The 28,000-nt window shown below is 45.6% G+C and overlaps 1 protein-coding gene and 1 pseudogene across 1 annotated transcript; both read left to right on the plus strand.

The window, feature by feature from the left end:
* Positions 1–1,918: 1,918 nt before the first annotated feature.
* LOC125101580 (spermatogenesis-associated protein 31D1-like) lies at positions 1,919–5,968 on the plus strand. Its single transcript, XM_047731982.1, has 3 exons — positions 1,919–2,086; positions 2,362–2,474; positions 2,744–5,968. Exons 1-3 carry the CDS (start codon positions 1,919–1,921, stop codon positions 5,463–5,465), a joined length of 3,003 nt encoding a protein of 1,000 aa, XP_047587938.1. The 3' UTR covers positions 5,466–5,968.
* A 6,931-nt stretch (positions 5,969–12,899) lies between these two features.
* LOC125101581 (spermatogenesis-associated protein 31D1-like) lies at positions 12,900–27,906 on the plus strand (annotated as a pseudogene).
* Positions 27,907–28,000: the final 94 nt, after the last annotated feature.

Raw genomic sequence — 28,000 nt, forward strand, 5'->3', positions numbered from 1 at the left:
CAAAAATTCCAGGTAGCCTTGCAGACATTCAAGGCATGGAACTAGTAAGACCCAAGTCAAGGTCTCAAACATTAAAGGGGGACCCAAGTAATATATGCATTATACATGGAACAAACAGAAAATTTCATAAATTTCATAAGCGATGTAAAGGAGTAGGAAAATAGGATGGCAAACCTGAAGGACCTAGGAGGAGTGGAGGGGTCTTCTGAGCTAGTGAGTGGCGGAGGGGCTGGGGACACACCTTGTTCAATTGTCACCTCCCCCACCTTCAGAAACTCTTTGTGACCCTGCTCTGTGATGTAAGCCTGGGGAGGATATATATTCAGCGTGTGCACAGTATAGGCTGTCTTGTGATTCAGACAATGGAGTTCAAACACTGGAGTGTTCTCCCATTTCTGAATAGCGATACTAAGCCATGTCTGAGCTTTGGCTCAACGTGCTTGGAGACTGATCCCAACTTCACCTTCCTGTGTGGGTTGGGATTGCTCCTTCTGTTCCTGTGCTACCTGGTGGGGATTCCATTTCCAACTCGGAAAACCAAAACCACCCAAAAGGTAAGAAATCCTTGGGGGAGGGGGGGCTCAACATTGATTATTACAGTTTCCATTTCTAATCCCAAATTAATCTATTTTTAAGATTTTATTTAAGAGAAAGCAAGTGAGCAGAGGTGGGGGGAGCACGGGGAGAGCTAAGCAGGGAATGCAATGTGGGGCTAGATTCCAAGACCCTGGAATCCTGACCTGAGCCCAAAGCAGACACTTAACCAACTGAGCTATCCAGGTGCCCCCAATCCCAAATTTTAAAACGAGTTTTTTTAGAGTCAGAGAAACACCTAAAACGGGACGTTTTAAGAGAATAGACATTCATTCCTGTAGGGAAAGAGGCCTGGCAGGGGAAGTGTTAAGGAAGGACTAAGGTTTTTTTTTTTTTTTTTTTTTTATGGTCAATTAATATTTTTATTAATATTGAAAGGTAATTCAGAGGAGAAAGAATCGTTTTTTGTGTTTTTTTTTTTTGACAAAGACTTCCCTTTTTTTTTTTATTTCCAGCATAACAGTATTCATTGTTTTTGTACCACACCCAGTGCTCCATGCAGTCCGTGCCCCCTCTAATACCCACCACCTGGTTCCCCCAACCTCCCACGCCCCCACCTCTTCAAACCCTTCAGATTGTTTTTCAGAGTCCATAGTCTCTCATTGTTCACCTCCCCTTCCAATTTCCCCCAACTAAGGTTTCTACTTGAAACTCACAATCTATCTGGGCTTGGTGGTGAGTCTTGGGTAAAATCCGAAACACAGGGAATCTATAGTCATGGATTGGGTTATTTTGAGAGTATGGGGTCTGTGTAAAAGAACAAAGTTTCCCAGCACTTGATCATGAGTCCCTTCCCCAGGTCAAGCATCACTCGATCAAGCCTTCCTTCATGCTGGGCTGATAAGGATAGTGCTGAGCCTCTGAGAAGAGAGTGGGGTCTGAGCTATGAGCTAGGATACAGGGTCCTGCCTAAGGGAGCACAGACATGACTATCAGGCTTCATTTTCTATGTCCTCATTCAACAAAGGACTTCGGACTGAGAATACCAAGTGTGGACCTCCCAGACAAAGTCCTCAGACTTGTTCAAAGTAGCAAATATTGAAAATATTTTATCACCTCAAAAACTGAAAAAAGCAAGGAACACAGAGTTCTGTTAATTAAAGTCCCAGTCTTCTTGGATAAAGAGTGTCTCCATTTCTGAGAGAAGAGTAAGACATCGGTTCCAGCCTCCCTCATTCTTATTTTTGTTCTAGCATCAGGGCAGAGCCAAGAGGAGAAGGAAAGGTGGGACTCTGGAAGGTAAGGTTCTGCCTATTCCACCTGAGCTCTCCAAGTCTGATCCTTGCTGTCCTCTCCATGAGGGCCCAGTCCATGATCTCTGAGGATGCGAGCCACTAGGTACATTCCCTCTCAGAAAACAGAGGCCTCAGAGGAGAGGCTCATGGATATGCAGCCAGAGTGCAAAACCCTTCTCAGATTCCCTGCTCTGACCACTACTGAGCATGAAGCAGTGATGGATCTGGACAATGAGTGCTGCCCAGTTGGTGGCCGGGTGAGATGTCAAGAGTCAGAACTTCTGCCTCCTGACTTTGTGAAAGCTCTGTGACATCATGGATACTCAGGAGTCTTCCCTGAGGTAACCACTGACCCCTCTGCTTCACAGAGGTGGTCTGATCATCACATGGGATAATTTACATGAAAATACTTTATACGTGAAGCAAGATTACTAACCCGTTTCACATCATTGGCCACTTGCCCTCACCTATGGATTATTAGGGCTTTCAGAGTCCAAGAGCCCAAGGCTGTCCCATAAGGGGACTCCTGTAGTATTGCCTATGTTTCTACTTTCACTACATAACCCATTCTCCTGGTTTCCCAGACGACAGATGGCACCGAAGAGAAGTGGATGACACCCGGAAGCTGATCTCTGTTTTAAGAAGGTGACCAGTCTCTCTGCTTCTATCCTGATGCCTCTTAGAGCACATTTTATGCAATTGCAGGATTCACTGCAGTCTGTCATAGCCATGGGAGGGGGTTACCATAGGAACAGATAGTGGGGTGAAGGCCACTGAGTACTCTGTGAAGTCATAAAGGTGGGGCACTGTGAAAGGACAGCAGGCTTCAGGTGGCCCCTCCCTTGTCAGGCCTGCATGTCCTCCTCCCCTGGTTCTGGTCCTGGCTGCAGCTTTGTACCTCCTGTCTCCTGCAGCCCCCTCAGCCGGCATCATGATACCATCCACTTTCGCCAGCTGTTATGTCCAGACCCCTCCTGTGAGGTGTGTAATAGCACAACTGCTGAGATCAATCAGCTGCTGTTCCTGCAGGCCCTGGAAGATTCGACTCCCTTGGCTTCCACAGCTCCTGTGACTTCTTCGTCATTCACTCTCTCCCCTGACTTCTCGGCAGTCCCTCCAGGAGACCTAATATCAGCTCCTCTACCGAAGCCTTCCCCACCACCTGCCTCCATCTTCTCACCTAACCCAGTGATCCCTGTGGCAGACTTTTTTCCACCCTCGCCACCGGGTGACTCTTTGCCACCAAAGCCCTTTCCTCCCTTGGATTCCAAATTCCCAAGGGACCACGTCCCACCCCAGCCCCTTGCCTTTCCTCCTGTCCAACCTCATCATGCCCATACAGTGGGCCGTAGTGTCCGGACAGAGACAGTGTCTCTAAGTACCACCTTCTCTCTGGACCCTACCCTTTCCCAAGATGTCAGCCCATTACCGGAGTTGTCTCAGAAGGTGAATCCCACTGAGACCTTTGCTCGTCATCACGCACCACCAACCCGGTCTGCTTCACCACCGCCAGGCTGCGATTTAACTGCGCCTCAATCTACACCGATTTCCATCTCAAGGAAACCTGTTCCGCAGAGCTCGCCCCCAGATAGCTCTGGTGGGTTGTCTTCTTATGTCCCAACAATCCTAGGCATTGACCCCTCCAGCTTGTCAATTTTAGACCTCCCTTGGTGGCAAACTCATGCCAAAGGCTTCTTCCCTTCAACCCTGGCTCCACGTGATTTCCATCAAGAGGTTCTGGCCCTCCATTCTTCAGAGGCTTCTTCCAGGGGAAGCCCTGCAGCCAACCTTGTAGAGCCTGGTAACCTCTCACTTCTCAGCCCTGATGCCCTGGCACTTCTAGAGAAACAAATGCAAAAGAGAAGTGACTTCCTCCTGTGGAAGGAATCAAAGGGTTCTTTTGCAAAACAAACAATTGTTGATGCCCATGACTTGGCATCCTCCCTTCCTTTCTGGAGCAGCAAAGACCAATCAAAGGAGCTGCATATGCATCAGCAGTGCCCATATCCTACAACCTTGGAGGAGGGCCATTTACAGCAAACCCCCATCCAGCTCTTCTGGGGTCTCCAAACTCCACCTAGGGAGTCGTCCTTCCCTGCTGCTGATGCCTCAGATCACATCTCGAATGCCTCCCCAGAGCAGGAATCCCCAGTAGTTCCCCATCCACTTCCTCCATCCTTGCCTGAGAGCCCGCCTCAACTCCTTCCTCAAGCCCAGCCCCTACCTAGCCCTCGTGTCCAGCCCCAGGCCCACCTTCCATCCCCACTCCCAATCCTGCCATCTGGTCCTCTACCCGACATCAAGATCTGTGGAGTGTGTTTTCACAGACCTCGGAATGAATTGGAGAATCTCACGCCAACAGAAATGCAACATCTGGAATGGAACGTGTTGCAGAAGGTACAGACACGTGTGTGGGGTTTACCCCCTGTAGTCCAAAGATCCCAGGAGGACTACTGTCCTTCAGCTCCTAACCCTTCTCTCAGCCACAAGGCCACTGAGGCCCAAGTTGTAATCTCTGTCCCCGCTGGACAGTTTCCTCTGAATGAAGAGCTTCGGAGAAAACTAGAGAGTCACCTTCGAAAGAGGCTCATCCAACACCGGTGGGGCATTCCCCGCAGGATCTATGAGTCTCTTGCACTGATGAGCCATCTGAGTACTCTTCCACAGCTACCTGAGTCGCAGCGCTTTCGTGGACACTCATGGATCCCTAAGAGTCTGAGCAAATCGAATGACACTGAAAGCGTCAATGACAAGGACTCAGAAATGCTTCAGCTAGAGGACGGTGAACTGGACAAGGACAATGACAACCTGAAGAAGGGTCAGGAACACAACCCAGAGAATGGCCCAAAAGATCATCTGTTGAGTGACCTAGAGAGCTCTTCAGATAACGATATGGGGCATGATTCTGAGAAAGAACTTAGGAGCCCATCAGAGAACAGCTCCACGGGGTCCGTGGAGACTGCAGGTCCGAGACAACTGGAAAATGTCCTGAAAACACATTTGCGCAAAAAGTCTGAGGAAATCAGTGAGGGTCATGTCCCTGGGACTGTGCATCATTCATGGCATACAATGAAGCAGACATCACTTCCTTCTGAGAAATCCCAGACTGAAATAAAACAAAGACGTTTGCCACCATCAGAGGTGGAGGACTACTCCCTGAATACCTGCAAGGAGCTTCCCTTTGTTGAACCTCGTGTACAACAGATGCTGGAAGCCCATATTAAAAGGTTTCGTTGGAGGATGCTATGGGGCCTTCCCTCCAGGGTCCTTGAATCCATAGAGATCTTTAAATCAAGAAAGGCCACATCCCCTTGTAGCCCTCCCTGCTCCACCAAACTGATTCCTGCGGCAAATTCTAAACCTGGGGCCTTCAACCCCCTTAGAGAAAGCTTGAAATCTCTCCATGCAGACAAAGCAGGAACGGCAAATTCAGCCCCCATTCTGGATCATCCTCACCCTGCCACCTCAACCGTGGGCAAGGAAGAGCAGAGAATTCCGAGGCAATCATCCTCTAATATCAACCATCAGCTTGTAGAGGATGTTCCAAAAACTAAGCATGGCAGACGGACTCTTAAACCTGTCAAACATGTCACCATAGCCAACAGATGGCCCCCAAAGCCGCCGGCAAGGCAATGAGCCAAAGGATAAGAATGCAAATTCCAACAGTAGCAGAGGAGGGCAACAGGGCATAAAGATGAAGAGTCCAGAACGATATTCAGGACCAAGGAATTTCATACACATCAATCACAACCTAGCATCTTGACAACCAACAAGCCAGTTAGCTCCCAAATTATAAAGGGGAACGAGCATCAAGTCAAAACCACCATCCCACCAAGCATACCAGTTCCGCAAGATCCTAAATCACTGAATCTCAAAGAACAACAACTGTATGAGTTAAAGCTTATGCTGGAGGACAGGGAGCAGAGCCAGGCCCAAGCCCAATACACTGGCCTGCCCCCTGCCTCAGCTCATTTGACTCATAAGGCCTCATTGACTCATGCCCAGGGTGTCTCCCGTGGGGACACGAGAGCTTCCCAGGTGCTTCGTGTCCATCCAGAGGACACAGGAATTCCTATGGAACAACAGCAAGAGCCCTGGGTCCCTAAGCATATCATAAGGAAGTGCCAGAATAAGAATCCCCCACCTGGGGGTGCCTGGGTGGCTCAGTGGGTTAAAGCCTCTGCCTTCGGCTCAGGTCATGATCCCAGGGTCTTGGATTGAGCCCCACATCGGGCTCTCTGCTCGGTGGGGAGCCTGCTTCCCCCTTTCTCTGTCTCTGCCTGCCTCTCTGCCTACTTGTGATCTCTGTCTGTGAAATAAATAAATAAATCTTTAAAAAAAAAAAAAAAAGAATCCCCACCTGCCGCAGAGAGCATGAGGCCTCAAGGCTCCAAGGCCCAAGAGCATGGCAGAGGGGATGCAGGACTGGGAACATCCCAACCGAGAACAGACAGGTTCCCTACTAAAGATGTGGCATTGAATAAGACGTTCCCTACTCAGGACGTGGTATTAAAGGTAAAGCTGGGAAGCCAGCCTTCCCAGATCCTATCACAGAAGGGTCAGCTGCCTCCTGAAAGCCTTTCACAGAAGGGTCAGCCTCCTTCTGAAAGCCTTTTCAGTAAAAAAATGAAGGGTTTTTTGCACAAGGCAAGAAAACTCCCAGAAGCCCAGTCCCCTATCATCTGTGGAAAGCAGAGGCCTACTTAATGGTAGAGCTGCCTTTACCGGGATGCCCGAAGCTCAGAAAATCATGACAGCTGTTGGGAAGTTCCAAGAGAGAATGGGGCATCGGGCATGCAATAGGCAGCACCTGCCCTCAGCAGCCCATTCCTTCCCCAACCAAGTTTGGGAAAACTCAGCAGAAATCACAAGTGCAGGCCCAGGCACAGCCTGTCCCAGGGTATCCTTTCAACTACAGGGTTCCCGCCTGTAAGGAGACAAATACCAGGTCCTGCCAGCAAGAAGCTGCCTTTGCTGGCCAAGGCCTTCCTGGAAGTAACAGACAGCTCAGAAACAAGGACAGACAGCTCCAGAAAGTTGTGGCATTTAAGGACCAGATACCGCATCAGAAGTATCCCCTCTCCATGCCCCTCAGGGAGCCTGTGCCCCACCCAAAGGCCACCTGTGGGCATCAGGCTGCCCAGTGGCCTCCGGCCACTCTCACGACTCCTGAAGGCACTGTGTGCAGATTTGTGTCTCTACTATTTAGACAGAAAACTTCTCCAGAATTTCCAATGAGAGGGTTTTGGGGGGCATTTCCTACCCCCAAACAATCCCTTGTGAGGAATAAATATTTCTGTAATAAAGTGATGTCTGTTCTGTGTACTGTCTTGGGAGCATGGGTTTTGGGTAAATCAGTTCAGCTGTTACTGTTTGCTTCCTTTGGCTTCTAAAAGGTGACCAATCTCCAGGACCTCTTGGGAAATATGTATCATGTGTCCCCAAAAGCCCATTCCCTCTCTGATGAAGTTTGAGGAGACGGGCTCTCTCTCCTGTCCCATGGCTTAGCCTTACTGAAAATGTATAGCAGCTCACAGCTCTCTCCTCATTGAATGTTTTATACCGTTTACAGCATGTCTTCTCTATCTGAGGAGGATCAAAGACTGGTATAGTTTTCAGAAAATAATGATTAAGCCCCTGTTGTTTCTTCACTGTTATTGTGTTACAGTAGCTTAATCATTATTTAGAAGTCAGTGATCAGAGGATCCCACAGGTGGATGAACTCTGAATGGGAATGTTTTTCGGGGGCGGGGTGTTGTTTGGGTTGATCTTGGTCTGCTTGGGGTAGCATCAAAGAATACCCTAGATGATGCTGAAGAATCCGTCCTGTGAGTCACGTTAAACTTGACATTGAGGTTACCACCAGAAGTGCTTCCCTCCCTGGGTGTTTCTTCAGGCTGCTGGACTGAACTGATGATGTTTTTTGCAGAACAAAAGCATCACTTAGCTGTTAGTTGTAGGAATGTTGACAAAGCAGCTACCACCTTCCAGGGTAAGACATCTTTGAAGAAATGAAAAGGTGAAAGAGGGACCTTGCTGGTAGAAAAAAATTTAATGCCTAATCACCCCTTCTCAGGACCCTGTCCCGCTCCAGGTTCTAACATCTCTGCGGGAAGACCAGCCAGTAACCCAGCCTGCCGGTTCCAACATCATCTCATTTTAGAGTCCATTAGGGCCAGTATAGTGCACTTCATGCTACCCTGTAGAACTTATTACCGGGAATGCTTCTGCCATCGGGAATACTATAGTCTGACATTCTGTCCCTTTGCCTCATGCCCCTGTCCTTCCAGTTTATATGTCCCTGTGAATTTTTCTACTCCACATCATAACTTTCCACTTCTTGCCTATCCAGCAAGGCCTTGTTCTTCCTTTCCTCACTCTCCAAGGTAGAACTGATGGCTTGTTGGGTAACCAACATGTAAAAAGCACCAGTGCAGCATAGGAGATAGAGTCCATGGGACTGGAACAGCATTATCTGGTGACATGTGCTAGCTGCAGTTGTGGTGAGCACAGCACAGCATAGAGTGGTATACCTGACACTAATGTGATCTTGCATCAGCCATTCTTCAATTAACAAAACAAAACAAAACAGGCTCTAGTACAGGTGGATGACCCCATCTAATCCCCTTCAGTCCTTCCTGTCTGGCAAAATCTTGTCTCTCTGCCTTTTTTAGAAATGCCTTTCTGTATGTAACTGACTATTGTTGCATTAAATCTCCCAGGTCAAAACTGAGTCTACTCACACCTGAGTCTACTGATGCCACATGAAATTCAGCCCCAGCACTACCTGGAAATCATTCATTCACTCCACAAGTACTTATCCAAATAAATAAATGGAGTTAAGTCACTATTTCCGTAGTACATTCTCTGCTCAGTGTACTCAGATCTAATTTATTTTATATTAAATCTTATGTGACAGAGAGCAGGAGCACAATCAGAGGGAATGGCAGAGGGAGAGGGAGAAGCAGGCTTCCTGCCAAGCAGGGAGCAGGACTCAATCCCAGGACACCAGGGTCATCACCTGAACTGAAGGCAGATTCTTAACTGACGGAGACACCCAGGTGGCCCTCAGATCAATTTCAAATATCCTTTACTTTCCTCAAACGTAGGCCATCTTCACTTGCCCAGCAGATATGCTGGACCACAGCTCACAGAGGAGCAAGAAAGCAGTGATCGAGCCTCTCACAAAACAAAACAAAACAAAACAAACCCAAATCCTTCCCAAAAAATCTTCCCATTCTTCCTTTTCCTCTTCCTACCTCTTATATGGAGAGAGGTTTCCTTCCCAATCTCAAAGGAAATATACTTTCTGAGATGTCTTTATTGAGAGAGAGTTAACTTCTAGTCTTGATGGACTGATCCATCCTTGCCGGTCTCCTCCTGACCCCTCCTCCCTGTCCTTATGAGGCACCCAACATCTTTTTTTTATGGTTTGACTACATCTTTTTTTTAATGGTTTTTACTACAGAAGCATGTCCAAGAGCACATATAACAATATAACTTCCCACATATCCGCCACCCAACTTGTACAATTATCATTGGGCGGGTGTGATACACTGGGATTCAAGTGCAAAAGCCCCTTTAACACATCTTGCCATCCATCTCTGAGACATAGGCTATGTGTGCATGTCAAAGCTCTCACATTTCTTTGATATTTATCACCTGTGCTACACACTTACTCACAACAGGTGTATGCAGCCGTGGTGTCACAAAGGCACGGGCCTTTAGAGGCTGTTGGCAATCAGTTCTTCTCTGCCTTATAGTCCACCCTGAGGAACCATTTGAGTGAATTCCACAACCCCACACAAGAAGTCATCTTACAGAGCAAACTCAGGGCAGAATTTCACTGTCCCTGAATCACTCAGTAACTGTAATATGCAAAAAGTATAGAAGAACACCATATTATGTTGTTAAAGACCTGACATTGTGTGTTTTCAAATATTTAGAAGGAAAATATGTCCTCTTACTTTTCAAATAAACTACTGTGTTTCACCTATAATGGAGTAGATCAAACACTCCCCTCTTTCCCAAAATGCCATTAAAAGTAAAAGATTAGATGAAAACCGCTCAATATCATTAACCATCAGGAAAATGCAAATCAAAATCAATATTGACCAAACTTCACACCTACAACGATGGCTAAAATCAAAAAGAATACAAATGTTGGTGGGAATGTGGAGAAATTAGAACCCCCATGCACTGTTGGTGGGAATGAAAAATGGTACAGCTAATTTGGAAATAGTGTGGCAGTTGATCAAAAAGTTAACCATAGAGTTAACATATGACCCAGCAGTTCCACTTCTTGGTATATACTCCCCAGAAATGAAAACACAGGTCTACACAAAACTTGTAAACAAATGTTTATACCTACCTTATTTATGAGGCCAAAAGACGGAAACAATTCAAACATCCATCAACTGAGAAATGGGTAAATTAAATATAACATATTCCTATGATATAGTATTTTGTGGAATAAAAAAGACCAACCCATGCCACAACAGGGATGAACCTTGAAAACATGTTAATGAAAGAACCCAGTCACTCATGGCCACATATGACTCCATTCACATGAAGTGTCCAGAATAGTGAAATCTACAAAACAGAAAATAGATTCGTCTTAGAGCTCGAGGGAGGAGAGAAGGAGAATGAGAGCAAAAGTTTGTGGATTTGTTTCTCTTAAGTCATGACAACGTTTTAAAATTGACTGTGGTAATGCCTCTACTGAAAATCAAGGAATTATACACGTGAAATGGGTAGATTGTATGGTATGTGAATTGCATTTCAATAGAGCTGTTAAAACAAGTAAAGGATTTAAAAATAAGTGCTTAAGGATGACAAGAAGGGGAGCATAATGAACAAAAGCTGTCAACACATTTTTGGAAGATGGAAATCTGGTGGAGGAGTGGAAACTGACTAGCAGAGCAAACAAAGTGCTGGCAAATCAATGACACTGCAAAACCCAGGAGAAGACCAACCTGGTGGCACCAGAGAAAAATGAAATTAAGGGTTCTGTGTCAGTAAACATGTAGAACTTTTGTTCTTTGTTGTTTGTTTTATATTGCATATAATTTCTAAAAAAAATTTTTTGAATGGGGGAGCTTTTTGCCAGTTCTGTAAAACCTTGTTGAAATGTTAGCATATTTCCAATGTGCAGAGAGGATCCCAGGTTTCTTGCATAGGACAGAACGTGAGACAGCTGTTTTAAAGTTGGCATTGCACACATCTGGAGTCGGTGTATGGTGGAGGCACTAGCTTCTGGAATCAAAGTCAGAAATCTCAAAGGTTGGTTTTAAAATGTATTGAAATTAAAGTTGTGGAAAAGTTGCATAGATGGTAAAGCCACAGATGATAAAGCCATATACCCTTTATCCAGATGTTCCTATTATGACTTTGACCTGTTTACAATATCTCTCACCTTTCCTCCTCCCCCTTCTCTCTATATAGGGAGACATATAGGTGCCTGTGAGAACTATGCATACATTCTTGGATATTTGAGAACACATTTCATGCATCGTGCACTTTCTCCCTGAATATTTCATTCTGTATTTCTTAAGAAAAAGAATATTCTCTGACACCACAGTTATCTCCTTTGGTAAATGTCATATGGACATAACATTTTTAACTAATCTCCCACTCACATTCCATTTTGATCAATTTATCAAGTAATGTCCTGTATGCGCGCGTGTGTGTGTGTGTGTGTGTGTGTAAATCTCTTTACAGGATTTAGTTTAGGATGACATACTACATCCAGTTGCTGTGTATCTTTAGCTTCCTTTAATCTGGGTCAATTTCTCAGCCTCTTTTAGAACAAGGCCAGGTTTGAAAAATAAATTCATTGTGCCATATTTTTAACCCCTTCTCATCTGGAAATTTTGGGGGCTGGAACTTACCTTGTTCAGACTTTAAAGGACGTTTTTATAGTTGTGAGTCCTAGGGGTCTTAGGGACAGTTAAGACCACACTTTCTGTTTAAAAACAATTCCAGAAACTCAAAGATATGTGGAGGGGATTTTTCTTAACAGGCATACGTACGTCCTGCAGTCAAGGGAGGGTATGTGAAGTGGGGCGGGCTAGATGTGTACCTTCCTTTGGGAGAGACAATGGTGAAGCTGTGGATGCAGGATAAAGGAGGGGAAAAAAAGGAACTGTCATTACAGGCAAACCCTCTTCAAATGGCAAGGAAAGGGTTGGGTGTCTAGGGCCAAGACAGATTCATCAGCAAGGGAATGTAGGCGAGTCAAGTAAGGAAATAATACAGGGCTTAATTTCAACAGTTTATAATCTAAATAATGAAGCTGTAAGAGTTCCAACTATTAAATGACTAGGTAGCGTGCGGAGAAGAAATAAATACATATAACCATAAAAAAAATGACATTATCGGTTAAAATTGGTAGAGATGACAATAAGGTATTTTGGTGAAAAGGTAGAAGGCATGTGGGAAAAATACTTTTCTTGGAAGAAATAAACATAGGTGTCATTCAAAAAACCAAAAAACTTGCCAGCATTGTATAGACAAAGTGGATACTCTCAGCCACATGGCTGCTTTAATTTTAGGACGAAGACGGCTTTTAGGATATCACTTATTATCTAAAATAGAGGTGTTGAGAACCTGGGGATTTCATCGTCAGGGCTCTATGAGTTACAGCTGAGTGATGTAGAGAAGTCACTTACCCTCTCCGAGCTTCCGTTTTGTTCTTTCATAATAGAGACCCAGTAATACCTGAGCTGCTTACATCATGGGGTGATTGTGAGGTGGCTCCCAGTAACTTCTTGAAAAAGTAGCAAATCATTTACACTTGCTGTTAGTGTAGGAGGAGAAGTGCTGGGAACCTCCCCTACTGAACCTCAGTGGAGGTTATTTTTGGTGAGAGTATAGACATGCCTTTCAGGTCTTGTTCCTTTAAATTTTGAAGGCACTTCTACCGGGTTCTGAGAAAAGTTCTAACCCAAGGCACGTAAATGTACATAAGGATATCTGGCCCACATATGCCCTTTTAAAAGAGAAAAGCCGTTCTTCAACTATCTTCTCAAAGAGTCAATAATTTGTATCAGATAATTGCAGAGATTAGACATGCAGAGTGGCCTTTCTAAGGAGCATAGGGTGTGTGTGAGCAGTTGTGACCGATCGTACCTGTCACTTTGTTCCTCTGTTCCAGAGATCACCTGGCAGTTCACAAATGCGGCAGGATACCTGTCCTGTGTCATGCGTGACTCTCACCCTGCACAGGGCTTTTCCCTAGAACAGCACCATGAGGTCCTTAAGGACAGGGACCAGGACTTAACAGGTGTTTGTGTCTCGTGGCTTCCAGAAGTAACTGTTTATTAAATGAAAATGTGGCTGAGAATGCATATCAGGATGAGGAAGAAGCGGTGCCTCTTGGCAGGTCTGATCTTCCAGGCAGGCGACCTGTTCCTGCAGAGCTGAAAGGAGACTCTGCTGGGCCAGGGTGAAGGCTGTCCTACCCTTTCACAGATAACCAAGTTAATAATGCTAGGCCAGCGGTATCAAATAAAGGGCATCCCAGTTTAAGGAAGACATGAGAAGTTAGGAGGCAGTTCAGAGGACAGCTGTCATGAGAGGAAAGTGTTTAGAAAAGATGGAGGAAGAGTGAGAGAAATACCGGGATTATTTAAACCTGAGAAAAAGGAACCTGGAAAAACTGTCGCAGGGAGTTGATTTTCAAACATATGTGGGGATGATAATATAGGGTGGAGCTTCTCAACCACTCTTCCTGGCAAGACACTCCTAGGAAAGTATATACATGGCCCACAAAGGCAATCAGGTAAGGCCTCTTCCAGACTACATTCTGCAGGAAGGCTGTGACACTCCTGGGTCCCACCCTGCCACCAGAGGAGGGGATCAATAGCTTACTTAGCAGCCTGTAACCTATCCCAGCCTTTGGGGAGTTTAGGAACTGTATGTTTGTGCTCCTCCCCAAATTCACATGTTGAAACCCTAATCCTAATGTGATGGTATTAGGAGATGGGGACTTTAGGAGGTGATTAGGTCCTGAGGGTGGGGCCGTCATGAATGAGTTTACTATCCTTAGAAAAGAGACCCCATAAGCCTCTCACCCACTGTTCTGCCACATCAGGTTGCAGGGAGAAGATGAACCTGCCTGTGAACCAGGAGGAAGGTCTCAACAGACACGGAAGCTGCCGTGCCTTGATCTTGGAATTCTCATCGTCCAGAACTATGAAAACTATATGTGTGTGGTTTAAACCACCTGGTCTATGGCATTTGTTACAGGGCTGCAACTCACTGAGAAGGGATTTGTACACCTATTAGGGTATTGAGGTACAGAACACAGTATTTTAGGTAGAGTAGGAACAACTGGGGTCAATATTTTATGAAAGGATGAAATAAAAGGAGAAACAGTAGAGAGAACTCTACTGGATTGTTTGTCAAAGGGTGTGTGTGTGTGTGGTGTGTGTGTGTGTGTGAGCTTGTCCCCAAACCTTTTATGCAGTTTAACTACATTAACTTTAGGAATACGAGTGCTACAGGGTTACCCCCAAGACCATTTGAAGGTTTAATTCTTTACATTTGTTTTCTATTGGTTTTAGTTTTGGGATTATTAAGTAACACATTATTGATTTTAATTGAGGTCAGCCTCTCCGACTGAAGATACTAAAGGCTGAATAAAACAAAAACTGAAATGTGCTGTGCAACATGAAAAAAACTAAGTGTGAAAGAACTTTACGGTCTCTATCTGGGTTCATACAAGGCAAACATTTTCTCTTAAAGGTTTATTTATTTGACAGGGAGCACACAAGCAGGGGAGCTGCAGGCAGAGGGAGTGGGGGGAAGCAGGCTCCCCGTGGAGCAAGGAGCCAGATGTGGAGCTTGATCCCAGGACCCTGAGATCCTGACCTGAGCTGAGGGCAGTTACTTAACTGACGGAGCCATCCAGGTGTCCCTGGCAAACACATTGCATATCTGAGGACCTATGGGATCCTGAGTGTAAGTATCAGGGGACAAGCAAAATTCCAGGTAGCCTTGCAGACATTCAAGGCATGGAACTAGTAAGACCCAAGTCAAGGTCTCAAACATTAAAGGGGGACCCAAGTAATATATGCATTATACATGGAACAAACAAAAATTTCATAAATTTCATAAGCGATGTAAAGGATAGGAAAATAGGATGGCAACCTGAAGACCTAGGAGGAGTGGAGGGGTCTTCTGAGCTAGTGAGTGGCGGAGGGGCTGGGGACACACCTTTCATTGTCACCTCCCCCCTCAGAAACTCTTTGTGACCCTGCTCTGTGATGTAAGCCTGGGGAGGATATATATTCAGCGTGTGCACAGTATGGCTGTCTTGTGATTCAGACAAGGAGTTCAAACTGGAGTGTTCTCCCATTTCTGAATAGCGATACTAAGCCATGTCTGAGCTTTGGCTCAACGTGCTTGGAGACTGATCCCAACTTCACCTTCCTGTGTGGGTTGGGATTGCTCCTTCTGTTCCTGTGCTACCTGGTGGGGATTCCATTTCCAACTCGGAAAACCAAAACACCCAAAAGGTAAGAAATCCTTGGGGGGGGGCTCAACTTGATTATTACAGTTTCCATTTCTAATCCCAAATTAATCTATTTTTAAGATTTTATTTAAGAGAAAGAAGTGAGCAGAGGTGGGGGAGCACGGGAGAGCTAAGCAGGGAATGCAATGTGGGGCTAGATTCCAGACCCTGGAATCCTGACCTGAGCCCAAAGCAGACACTTAACCACTGAGCTATCCAGGTGCCCCCAATCCCAAATTTTAAAACGAGTTTTTTTAGAGTCAGAGAAACACCTAAAACGGGACGTTTTAAGAGAATAGACATTCATTCCTGTAGGGAAAGAGGCCTGGCAGGGAAGTGTTAAGGAAGGACTAAGGTTTTTTTTTTTTTTTTTTTTTTATGGTCAATTAATATTTTATTAATATTGAAAGGTAATTCAGAGGAGAAAGAATCGTTTTTTGTGTTTTTTTTTTTTGACAAGACTTCCCTTTTTTTTTTATTTCCAGCATAACGTATTCATTGTTTTTGTACCCACCCAGTGCTCCATGCAGTCCGTGCCCCCTCTAATACCCACCACCTGGTTCCCCCAACCTCCCACGCCCCCACCTCTTCAACCCTTCAATTGTTTTTCAGAGTCCATAGTCTCTCATTGTTCACCTCCCCTTCCAATTTCCCCAACTAAGGTTTCTACTTGAAACTCACAATCTATCTGGGCTTGGTGGTGAGTCTTGGGTAAAATCCGAAACACAGGGAATCTATAGTCATGGATTGGGTTATTTTGAGAGTATGGGGTCTGTGTAAAAGAACAAAGTTTCCCAGCACTTGATCATGAGTCCCTTCCCCAGGTCAAGCATCACTCGATCAAGCCTTCCTTCATGCTGGGCTGATAAGGATAGTGCTGAGCCTCTGAAGAGAGTGGGGTCTGAGCTATGAGCTAGGATACAGGGTCCTGCCTAAGGGAGCACAGACATGACTATCAGGCTTCATTTTTATGTCCTCATTCACAAGGACTTCGGACTGAGAATACCAATGTGGACCTCCCAGACAAAGTCCTCAGACTTGTTCAAAGTAGCAAATATTGAAAATATTTTATCACCTCAAAACTGAAAAAAGCAAGGAACACAGAGTTCTGTTATTAAAGTCCCAGTCTTCTTGGATAAGAGTGTCTCCATTTCTGAGAGAAGATAAGACATCGGTTCCAGCTCCCTCATTCTTATTTTTGTTCTAGCATCAGGGCAGAGCCAAGAGGAGAAGGAAAGGTGGGACCCTGAAGGTAGGTTCTGCCTATTCCACCTGAGCTCTCCAAGTCTGATCCTTGCTGTCCTCTCCATGAGGGCCCAGTCCATGATCTCTGAGGATGCGAGCCACTAGGTACATTCCCTCTCAGAAAACAGAGGCCCTCAGAGGAGATGCTCATGGATAATGCAGCCAGAGTGCAAAACCCTTCTCAGATTCCCTGCTCTGACCACTACTGAGCATGAAGCAGTGATGGATCTGGGACAATGAGTGCTGCCCAGTTGGTGGCCGGTGAGATGTCAAGAGTCAGAACTTCTGCCTCCTGACTTGTGAAAGCTCTGTGACATCATGGATACTCAGGAGTCTTCCCTGAGGTAACCACTGACCCCTCTGCTTCACAGAGGTGGTCTGATCATCACATGGGATATTTACATGAAATACTTTATACGTGAAGCAGATTACTAACCCGTTTCACATCATTGGCCACTTGCCTCACCTATGGATATTAGGGCTTTCAGAGTCCAAGAGCCCAAGGCTGTCCCATAAGGGGACTCCTGTAGTATTGCCTATGTTTCTACGTTCACTACATAACCCATTCTCCTGGTTTCCCAGACGACAGATGGCACCGAAGAGAAGTGGATGACACCCGAAGCTGATCTCTGTTTTAAGAAGGTGACCAGTCTCTCTGCTTCTATCCTGATGCCTCTTAGAGCACATTTTATGCAATTGCAGGATTCACTGCAGTCCTGTCATAGCCATGGGAGGGGGTTTACCATAGGAACCAGATAGTGGGGTGAAGGCCACTGAGTACTCTGTGAAGTCATAAAGGTGGGGCACTGTGAAAGGACAGCAGGCTTCAGGTGGCCCCTCCCTTGTCAGGCCTGCATGTCCTCCTCCCCTGGTTCTGGTCCTGGCTGCAGCTTTGTACCTCCTGTCTCCTGCAGCCCCCTCAGCCGGCATCATGATACCATCCACTTTCGCCAGCTGTTATGTCCAGACCCCTCCTGTGAGGTGTGTAATAGCACAACTGCTGAGATCAATCAGCTGCTGTTCCTGCAGGCCCTGGAAGATTCTACTCCCTTGGCTTCCACAGCTCCTGTGACTTCTTCGTCATTCACTCTCTCCCCTGACTTCTCGGCAGTCCCTCCAGGAGAACGCTAATATCAGCTCCTCTACCGAAGCCTTCCCCACCACCTGCCTCCATCTTCTCACCTAACCCAGTGATCCCTGTGGCAGACTTTTTTCCACCCTCGCCACCGGGTGACTCTTTGCCACCAAAGCCCTTTCCTCCCTTGGATTCCAAATTCCCAAGGGACCACGTCCCACCCCAGCCCTTGCCTTTCCTCCTGTCCAACCTCATCATGCCCATACAGTGGCTCGTAGTGTCCCGGACAGAGACAGTGTCTCTAAGTACCACCTTCTCTCTGGACCCTACCCTTTCCCAAGATGTCAGCCCATTACCGGAGTTGTCTCAGAAGGTGAATCCCACTGAGACCTTGCTCGTCATCACCACCACCAACCCGGTCTGCTTCACCACCGCCAGGCTGCGATTTAACTGCGCCTCAATCTACAACCGATTTCCATCTCAAGGAAGCCTGTTCCGCAGAGCTCGCCCCCAGATAGCTCTGGTGGGTTGTCTTCTTATGTCCCAACAATCCTAGGCATTGACCCCTCCAGCTTGTCAATTTAGACCTCCCTTGGTGGCAAACTCATGCCAAAGACTTCTTCCCTTCAACCCTGGCTCCACGTGATTTCCATCAAGAGGTTCTGGCCTCCATTCTTCAGAGGCTTCTTCCAGGGGAAGCCCTGCAGCCAACCTTGTAGAGCCTGGTAACCTCTCACTTCTCAGCCCCTGATGCCCTGGCACTTCTAGAGAAACAAATGCAAAAAGAGAAGTGACTTCCTCCTGTGGAAGGAATCAAAGGGTTCTTTTGCAAAACAAACAATTGTTGATATGCCCATGACTTGCATCCTCCCTTCCTTTCTGGAGCAGCAAAGACCAATCAAAGGAGCTGCATATGCATCAGCAGTGCCCCATATCCTACAACCTTGGAGGAGGGCCATTTACAGCAAACCCCCATCCAGCTCTTCTGGGGTCTCCAAACTCCACCTAGGGAGTCGTCCTTCCCTGCTGCTGATGCCTCAGATCACAGCTCGAATGCCTCCCAGAGCAGGATCCCCAGTAGTTCCCCATCCACTTCCTCCATCCTTGCCTGAGAGCCCGCCTCACTCCTTCCTCAAGCCCAGCCCTACCTAGCCCTCGTGTCCAGCCCCAGGCCCACCTTCCATCCCCACTCCAATCCTGCCATCTGGTCCTCTACCCGACATCAAGATCTGTGGAGTGTGTTTTCACAGACCTCGGAATGATTGGAGAATCTCACGCCAACAGAAATGCAACATCTGGAATGGAACGTGTTGCAGAAGGTACAGACACGTGTGTGGGTTTACCCCCTGTAGTCCAAAGATCCCAGGAGGACTACTGTCCTTCAGCTCCTAACCCTTCTCTCAGCCACAAGGCCACTGAGGCCCAAGTTGTAATCTCTGTCCCCGCTGGACAGTTTCCTCTGAATGAAGAGCTTCGAGAAAACTAGAGAGTCACCTTCGAAAGAGGCTCATCCAACACCGTGTGGGCATTCCCCGCAGGATCTATGAGTCTCTTGCACTGATGAGCCATCTGAGTACTCTTCCACAGCTACCTGAGTCGCAGCGCTTTCGTGGACACTCATGGATCCCTAAGAGTCTGAGCAAATCGAATGACACTGAAAGCGTCAATGACAAGGACTCAGAAATGCTTCAGCTAGAGGACGGTGAACTGGACAAGGACAATGACAACCTGAAGAAGGTCAGGAACACAACCCAGAGAATGGCCCAAAAGATCATCTGTTGAGTGACCTAGAGAGCTCTTCAGATAACGATATGGGGCATGATTCTGAGAAAGAACTTAGGAGCCCATCAGAGAACAGCTCCACGGGTCCGTGGAGACTGCAGGTCCGAGACAACTGGAAAATGTCCTGAAAACACATTTGCGCAAAAAGTCTGAGGAAATCAGTGAGGGTCATGTCCCTGGGACTGTGCATCATTCATGGCATACATGAAGCAGACATCACTTCCTTCTGAGAAATCCCAGACTGAAATAAAACAAAGACGTTTGCCACCATCAGAGGTGGAGGACTACTCCCTGATACCTGCAAGGAGCTTCCCTTTGTTGAACCTCGTGTACAACAGATGCTGGAAGCCCATATTAAAAGGTTTCGTTGGAGGATGCTATGGGGCCTTCCCTCCAGGGTCCTTGAATCCATAGAGATCTTTAAATCAAGAAAGGCCACATCCCCTTGTAGCCCTCCCTGCTCCACCAAACTGATTCCTGCGGCAAATTCTAAACCTGGGCCTTCAACCCCCTTAGAGAAAGCTTGAAATCTCTCCATGCAGACAAAGCAGGAACGGCAAATTCAGCCCCCATTCTGGATCATCCTCACCCTGCCACCTCAACCGTGGGCAAGGAAGAGCAGAGAATTCCGAGGCAATCATCCTCTAATATCAACCATCAGCTTGTAGAGGATGTTCCAAAAACTAAGCATGGCAGACGGACTCTTAAACCTGTCAAACATGTCACCATAGCCAACAGATGGCCCCCAAAGCCGCCGCAAGGCAATGAGCCAAAGGATAAGAATGCAAATTCCAACAGTAGCAGAGGAGGGCAACAGGGCATAAAGATGAAGAGTCCAGAACGATATTCAGGACCAAGGAATTTCATACACATCAATCACAACCTAGCATCTTGACAACCAACAAGCCAGTTAGCTCCCAAATTATAAAGGGGAACGAGCATCAAGTCAAAACCACCATCCCCCAAGCATACCAGTTCCGCAAGATCCTAAATCACTGAATCTCAAAGAACAACAACTGTATGAGTTAAAGCTTATGCTGGAGGACAGGGAGCAGAGCCAGGCCCAAGCCCAATACACTGGCCTGCCCCCTGCCTCAGCTCATTTGACTCATAAGGCCTCATTGACTCATGCCCAGGGTGTCTCCCGTGGGGACACGAGAGCTTCCCAGGTGCTTCGTGTCCATCCAGAGGACACAGGAATTCCTATGGAACAACAGCAAGAGCCCTGGGTCCCTAAGCATATCATAAGGAAGTGCCAGAATAAGAATCCCCACCTGGGGGTGCCTGGGTGGCTCAGTGGGTTAAAGCCTCTGCCTTCGGCTCAGGTCATGATCCCAGGGTCTTGGATTGAGCCCCACATCGGGCTCTCTGCTCGGTGGGGAGCCTGCTTCCCCCTTTCTCTGTCTCTGCCTGCCTCTCTGCCTACTTGTGATCTCTGTCTGTGAAATAAATAAATAAATCTTTAAAAAAAAAAAAAAAAAGAATCCCCACCTGCCGCAGAGAGCATGAGGCCTCAAGGCTCCAAGGCCCAAGAGCATGGCAGAGGGGATGCAGGACTGGGAACATCCCAACCGAGAACAGACAGGTTCCCTACTAAAGATGTGGCATTGAATAAGACGTTCCCTACTCAGGACGTGGTATTAAAGGTAAAGCTGGGAAGCCAGCCTTCCCAGATCCTATCACAGAAGGGTCAGCTGCCTCCTGAAAGCCTTTCACAGAAGGGTCAGCCTCCTTCTGAAAGCCTTTTCAGTAAAAAATGAAGGGTTTTTTGCACAAGGCAAGAAAACTCCCAGAAGCCCAGTCCCCTATCATCTGTGGAAAGCAGAGGCCTACTTAATGGTAGAGCTGCCTTTACCGGGATGCCCGAAGCTCAGAAAATCATGACAGCTGTTGGGAAGTTCCAAGAGAGAATGGGGCATCGGGCATGCAATAGGCAGCACCTGCCCTCAGCAGCCCATTCCTTCCCCAACCAAGTTTGGGAAAACTCAGCAGAAATCACAAGTGCAGGCCCAGGCACAGCCTGTCCCAGGGTATCCTTTCAACTACAGGGTTCCCGCCTGTAAGGAGACAAATACCAGGTCCTGCCAGCAAGAAGCTGCCTTTGCTGGCCAAGGCCTTCCTGGAAGTAACAGACAGCTCAGAAACAAGGACAGACAGCTCCAGAAAGTTGTGGCATTTAAGGACCAGATACCGCATCAGAAGTATCCCCTCTCCATGCCCCTCAGGGAGCCTGTGCCCCACCCAAAGGCCACCTGTGGGCATCAGGCTGCCCAGTGGCCTCCGGCCACTCTCACGACTCCTGAAGGCACTGTGTGCAGATTTGTGTCTCTACTATTTAGACAGAAAACTTCTCCAGAATTTCCAATGAGAGGGTTTTGGGGGGCATTTCCTACCCCCAAACAATCCCTTGTGAGGAATAAATATTCTGTAATAAAGTGATGTCTGTTCTGTGTACTGTCTTGGGAGCATGGGTTTTGGGTAAATCAGTTCAGCTGTTACTGTTTGCTTCCTTTGGCTTCTAAAAGGTGACCAATCTCCAGGACCTCTTGGGAAATATGTATCATGTGTCCCCAAAAGCCCATTCCCTCTCTGATGAAGTTTGAGGAGACGGGCTCTCTCTCCTGTCCCATGGCTTAGCCTTACTGAAAATGTATAGCAGCTCACAGCTCTCTCCTCATTGAATGTTTATACCGTTTACAGCATGTCTTCTCTATCTGAGGAGGATCAAAGACTGGTATAGTTTTCAGAAAATAATGATTAAGCCCCTGTTGTTTCTTCACTGTTATTGTGTTACAGTAGCTTAATCATTATTTAGAAGTCAGTGATCAGAGGATCCCACAGGTGGATGAACTCTGAATGGGAATGTTTTTCGGGGGCGGGGTGTTGTTTGGGTTGATCTTGGTCTGCTTGGGGTAGCATCAAAGAATACCCTAGATGATGCTGAAGAATCCGTCCTGTGAGTCACGTTAAACTTGACATTGAGGTTACCACCAGAAGTGCTTCCCTCCCTGGGTGTTTCTTCAGGCTGCTGGACTGAACTGATGATGTTTTTTGCAGAACAAAAGCATCACTTAGCTGTTAGTTGTAGGAATGTTGACAAAGCAGCTACCACCTTCCAGGGTAAGACATCTTTGAAGAAATGAAAAGGTGAAAGAGGGACCTTGCTGGTAGAAAAAAATTTAATGCCTAATCACCCCTTCTCAGGACCCTGTCCCGCTCCAGGTTCTAACATCTCTGCGGGAAGACCAGCCAGTAACCCAGCCTGCCGGTTCCAACATCATCTCATTTTAGAGTCCATTAGGGCCAGTATAGTGCACTTCATGCTACCCTGTAGAACTTATTACCGGGAATGCTTCTGCCATCGGGAATACTATAGTCTGACATTCTGTCCCTTTGCCTCATGCCCCTGTCCTTCCAGTTTATATGTCCCTGTGAATTTTTCTACTCCACATCATAACTTTCCACTTCTTGCCTATCCAGCAAGGCCTTGTTCTTCCTTTCCTCACTCTCCAAGGTAGAACTGATGGCTTGTTGGGTAACCAACATGTAAAAAGCACCAGTGCAGCATAGGAGATAGAGTCCATGGGACTGGAACAGCATTATCTGGTGACATGTGCTAGCTGCAGTTGTGGTGAGCACAGCACAGCATAGAGTGGTATACCTGACACTAATGTGATCTTGCATCAGCCATTCTTCAATTAACAAAACAAAACAAAACAGGCTCTAGTACAGGTGGATGACCCCATCTAATCCCCTTCAGTCCTTCCTGTCTGGCAAAATCTTGTCTCTCTGCCTTTTTTAGAAATGCCTTTCTGTATGTAACTGACTATTGTTGCATTAAATCTCCCAGGTCAAAACTGAGTCTACTCACACCTGAGTCTACTGATGCCACATGAAATTCAGCCCCAGCACTACCTGGAAATCATTCATTCACTCCACAAGTACTTATCCAAATAAATAAATGGAGTTAAGTCACTATTTCCTTAGTACATTCTCTGCTCAGTGTACTCAGATCTAATTTATTTTATATTAAATCTTATGTGACAGAGAGCAGGAGCACAATCAGAGGGAATGGCAGAGGGAGAGGGAGAAGCAGGCTTCCTGCCAAGCAGGGAGCAGGACTCAATCCCAGGACACCAGGGTCATCACCTGAACTGAAGGCAGATTCTTAACTGACGGAGACACCCAGGTGGCCCTCAGATCAATTTCAAATATCCTTTACTTTCCTCAAACGTAGGCCATCTTCACTTGCCCAGCAGATATGCTGGACCACAGCTCACAGAGGAGCAAGAAAGCAGTGATCGAGCCTCTCACAAAACAAAACAAAACAAAACAAACCCAAATCCTTCCCAAAAAATCTTCCCATTCTTCCTTTTCCTCTTCCTACCTCTTATATGGAGAGAGGTTTCCTTCCCAATCTCAAAGGAAATATACTTTCTGAGATGTCTTTATTGAGAGAGAGTTAACTTCTAGTCTTGATGGACTGATCCATCCTTGCCGGTCTCCTCCTGACCCCTCCTCCCTGTCCTTATGAGGCACCCAACATCTTTTTTTTATGGTTTGACTACATCTTTTTTTTAATGGTTTTTACTACAGAAGCATGTCCAAGAGCACATATAACAATATAACTTCCCACATATCCGCCACCCAACTTGTACAATTATCATTGGGCGGGTGTGATACACTGGGATTCAAGTGCAAAAGCCCCTTTAACACATCTTGCCATCCATCTCTGAGACATAGGCTATGTGTGCATGTCAAAGCTCTCACATTTCTTTGATATTTATCACCTGTGCTACACACTTACTCACAACAGGTGTATGCAGCCGTGGTGTCACAAAGGCACGGGCCTTTAGAGGCTGTTGGCAATCAGTTCTTCTCTGCCTTATAGTCCACCCTGAGGAACCATTTGAGTGAATTCCACAACCCCACACAAGAAGTCATCTTACAGAGCAAACTCAGGGCAGAATTTCACTGTCCCTGAATCACTCAGTAACTGTAATATGCAAAAAGTATAGAAGAACACCATATTATGTTGTTAAAGACCTGACATTGTGTGTTTTCAAATATTTAGAAGGAAAATATGTCCTCTTACTTTTCAAATAAACTACTGTGTTTCACCTATAATGGAGTAGATCAAACACTCCCCTCTTTCCCAAAATGCCATTAAAAGTAAAAGATTAGATGAAAACCGCTCAATATCATTAACCATCAGGAAAATGCAAATCAAAATCAATATTGACCAAAACTTCACACCTACAACGATGGCTAAAATCAAAAAGAATACAAATGTTGGTGGGAATGTGGAGAAATTAGAACCCCCATGCACTGTTGGTGGGAATGAAAAATGGTACAGCTAATTTGGAAATAGTGTGGCAGTTGATCAAAAAGTTAACCATAGAGTTAACATATGACCCAGCAGTTCCACTTCTTGGTATATACTCCCCAGAAATGAAAACACAGGTCTACACAAAAACTTGTAAACAAATGTTTATACCTACCTTATTTATGAGGCCAAAAGACGGAAACAATTCAAACATCCATCAACTGAGAAATGGGTAAATTAAATATAACATATTCCTATGATATAGTATTTTGTGGAATAAAAAAGACCAACCCATGCCACAACAGGGATGAACCTTGAAAACATGTTAAATGAAAGAACCCAGTCACTCATGGCCACATATGACTCCATTCACATGAAGTGTCCAGAATAGTGAAATCTACAAAACAGAAAATAGATTCGTCTTAGAGCTCGAGGGAGGAGAGAAAGGAGAATGAGAGCAAAAGTTTGTGGATTTGTTTCTCTTAAGTCATGACAACGTTTTAAAATTGACTGTGGTAATGCCTCTACTGAAAATCAAGGAATTATACACGTGAAATGGGTAGATTGTATGGTATGTGAATTGCATTTCAATAGAGCTGTTAAAACAAGTAAAGGATTTAAAAATAAGTGCTTAAGGATGACAAGAAGGGGAGCATAATGAACAAAAGCTGTCAACACATTTTTGGAAGATGGAAATCTGGTGGAGGAGTGGAAACTGACTAGCAGAGCAAACAAAGTGCTGGCAAATCAATGACACTGCAAAACCCAGGAGAAGACCAACCTGGTGGCACCAGAGAAAAATGAAATTAAGGGTTCTGTGTCAGTAAACATGTAGAACTTTTGTTCTTTGTTGTTTGTTTTATATTGCATATAATTTCTAAAAAAATTTTTTGAATGGGGGAGCTTTTTGCCAGTTCTGTAAAACCTTGTTGAAATGTTAGCATATTTCCAATGTGCAGAGAGGATCCCAGGTTTCTTGCATAGGACAGAACGTGAGACAGCTGTTTTAAAGTTGGCATTGCACACATCTGGAGTCGGTGTATGGTGGAGGCACTAGCTTCTGGAATCAAAGTCAGAAATCTCAAAGGTTGGTTTTAAAATGTATTTGAAATTAAAGTTGTGGAAAAGTTGCATAGATGGTAAAGCCACAGATGATAAAGCCATATACCCTTTATCCAGATGTTCCTATTATGACTTTGACCTGTTTACAATATCTCTCACCTTTCCTCCTCCCCCTTCTCTCTATATAGGGAGACATATAGGTGCCTGTGAGAACTATGCATACATTCTTGGATATTTGAGAACACATTTCATGCATCGTGCACTTTCTCCCTGAATATTTCATTCTGTATTTCTTAAGAAAAAGAATATTCTCTGACACCACAGTTATCTCCTTTGGTAAATGTCATATGGACATAACATTTTTAACTAATCTCCCACTCACATTCCATTTTGATCAATTTATCAAGTAATGTCCTGTATGCGCGCGTGTGTGTGTGTGTGTGTGTGTGTAAATCTCTTTACAGGATTTAGTTTAGGATGACATACTACATCCAGTTGCTGTGTATCTTTAGCTTCCTTTAATCTGGGTCAATTTCTCAGCCTCTTTTAGAACAAGGCCAGGTTTGAAAAATAAATTCATTGTGCCATATTTTTAACCCCTTCTCATCTGGAAATTTTGGGGGCTGGAACTTACCTTGTTCAGACTTTAAAGGACGTTTTTATAGTTGTGAGTCCTAGGGGTCTTAGGGACAGTTAAGACCACACTTTCTGTTTAAAAACAATTCCAGAAACTCAAAGATATGTGGAGGGATTTTTCTTAACAGGCATACGTACGTCCTGCAGTCAAGGGAGGGTATGTGAAGTGGGGCGGGCTAGATGTGTACCTTCCTTTGGGAGAGACAATGGTGAAGCTGTGGATGCAGGATAAAGGAGGGGAAAAAAAGGAACTGTCATTACAGGCAAACCCTCTTCAAATGGCAAGGAAAGGGTTGGGTGTCTAGGGCCAAGACAGATTCATCAGCAAGGGAATGTAGGCGAGTCAAGTAAGGAAATAATACAGGGCTTAATTTCAACAGTTTATAATCTAAATAATGAAGCTGTAAGAGTTCCAACTATTAAATGACTAGGTAGCGTGCGGAGAAGAAATAAATACATATAACCATAAAAAAAATGACATTATCGGTTAAAATTGGTAGAGATGACAATAAGGTATTTTGGTGAAAAGGTAGAAGGCATGTGGGAAAAATACTTTTCTTGGAAGAAATAAACATAGGTGTCATTCAAAAAACCAAAAAACTTGCCAGCATTGTATAGACAAAGTGGATACTCTCAGCCACATGGCTGCTTTAATTTTAGGACGAAGACGGCTTTTTAGGATATCACTTATTATCTAAAATAGAGGTGTTGAGAACCTTGGGGATTTCATCGTCAGGGCTCTATGAGTTACAGCTGAGTGATGTAGAGAAGTCACTTACCCTCTCCGAGCTTCCGTTTTGTTCTTTCATAATAGAGACCCAGTAATACCTGAGCTGCTTACATCATGGGGTGATTGTGAGGTGGCTCCCAGTAAACTTCTTGAAAAAGTAGCAAATCATTTACACTTGCTGTTAGTGTAGGAGGAGAAGTGCTGGGAACCTCCCCTACTGAACCTCAGTGGAGGTTATTTTTGGTGAGAGTATAGACATGCCTTTCAGGTCTTGTTCCTTTAAATTTTGAAGGCACTTCTACCGGGTTCTGAGAAAAGTTCTAACCCAAGGCACGTAAATGTACATAAGGATATCTGGCCCACATATGCCCTTTTAAAAGAGAAAAGCCGTTCTTCAACTATCTTCTCAAAGAGTCAATAATTTGTATCAGATAATTGCAGAGATTAGACATGCAGAGTGGCCTTTCTAAGGAGCATAGGGTGTGTGTGAGCATTTGTGACCGATCGTACCTGTCACTTTGTTCCTCTGTTCCAGAGATCACCTGGCAGTTCACAAATGCGGCAGGATACCTGTCCTGTGTCATGCGTGACTCTCACCCTGCACAGGGCTTTTCCCTAGAACAGCACCATGAGGTCCTTAAGGACAGGGACCAGGACTTAACAGGTGTTTGTGTCTCGTGGCTTCCAGAAGTAACTGTTTATTAAATGAAAATGTGGCTGAGAATGCATATCAGGATGAGGAAGAAGCGGTGCCTCTTGGCAGGTCTGATCTTCCAGGCAGGCGACCTGTTCCTGCAGA

This window comes from Lutra lutra, chromosome 6 (assembly GCF_902655055.1).
Source record: "Lutra lutra chromosome 6, mLutLut1.2, whole genome shotgun sequence".
Lineage (NCBI taxonomy): Eukaryota > Metazoa > Chordata > Mammalia > Carnivora > Mustelidae > Lutra > Lutra lutra.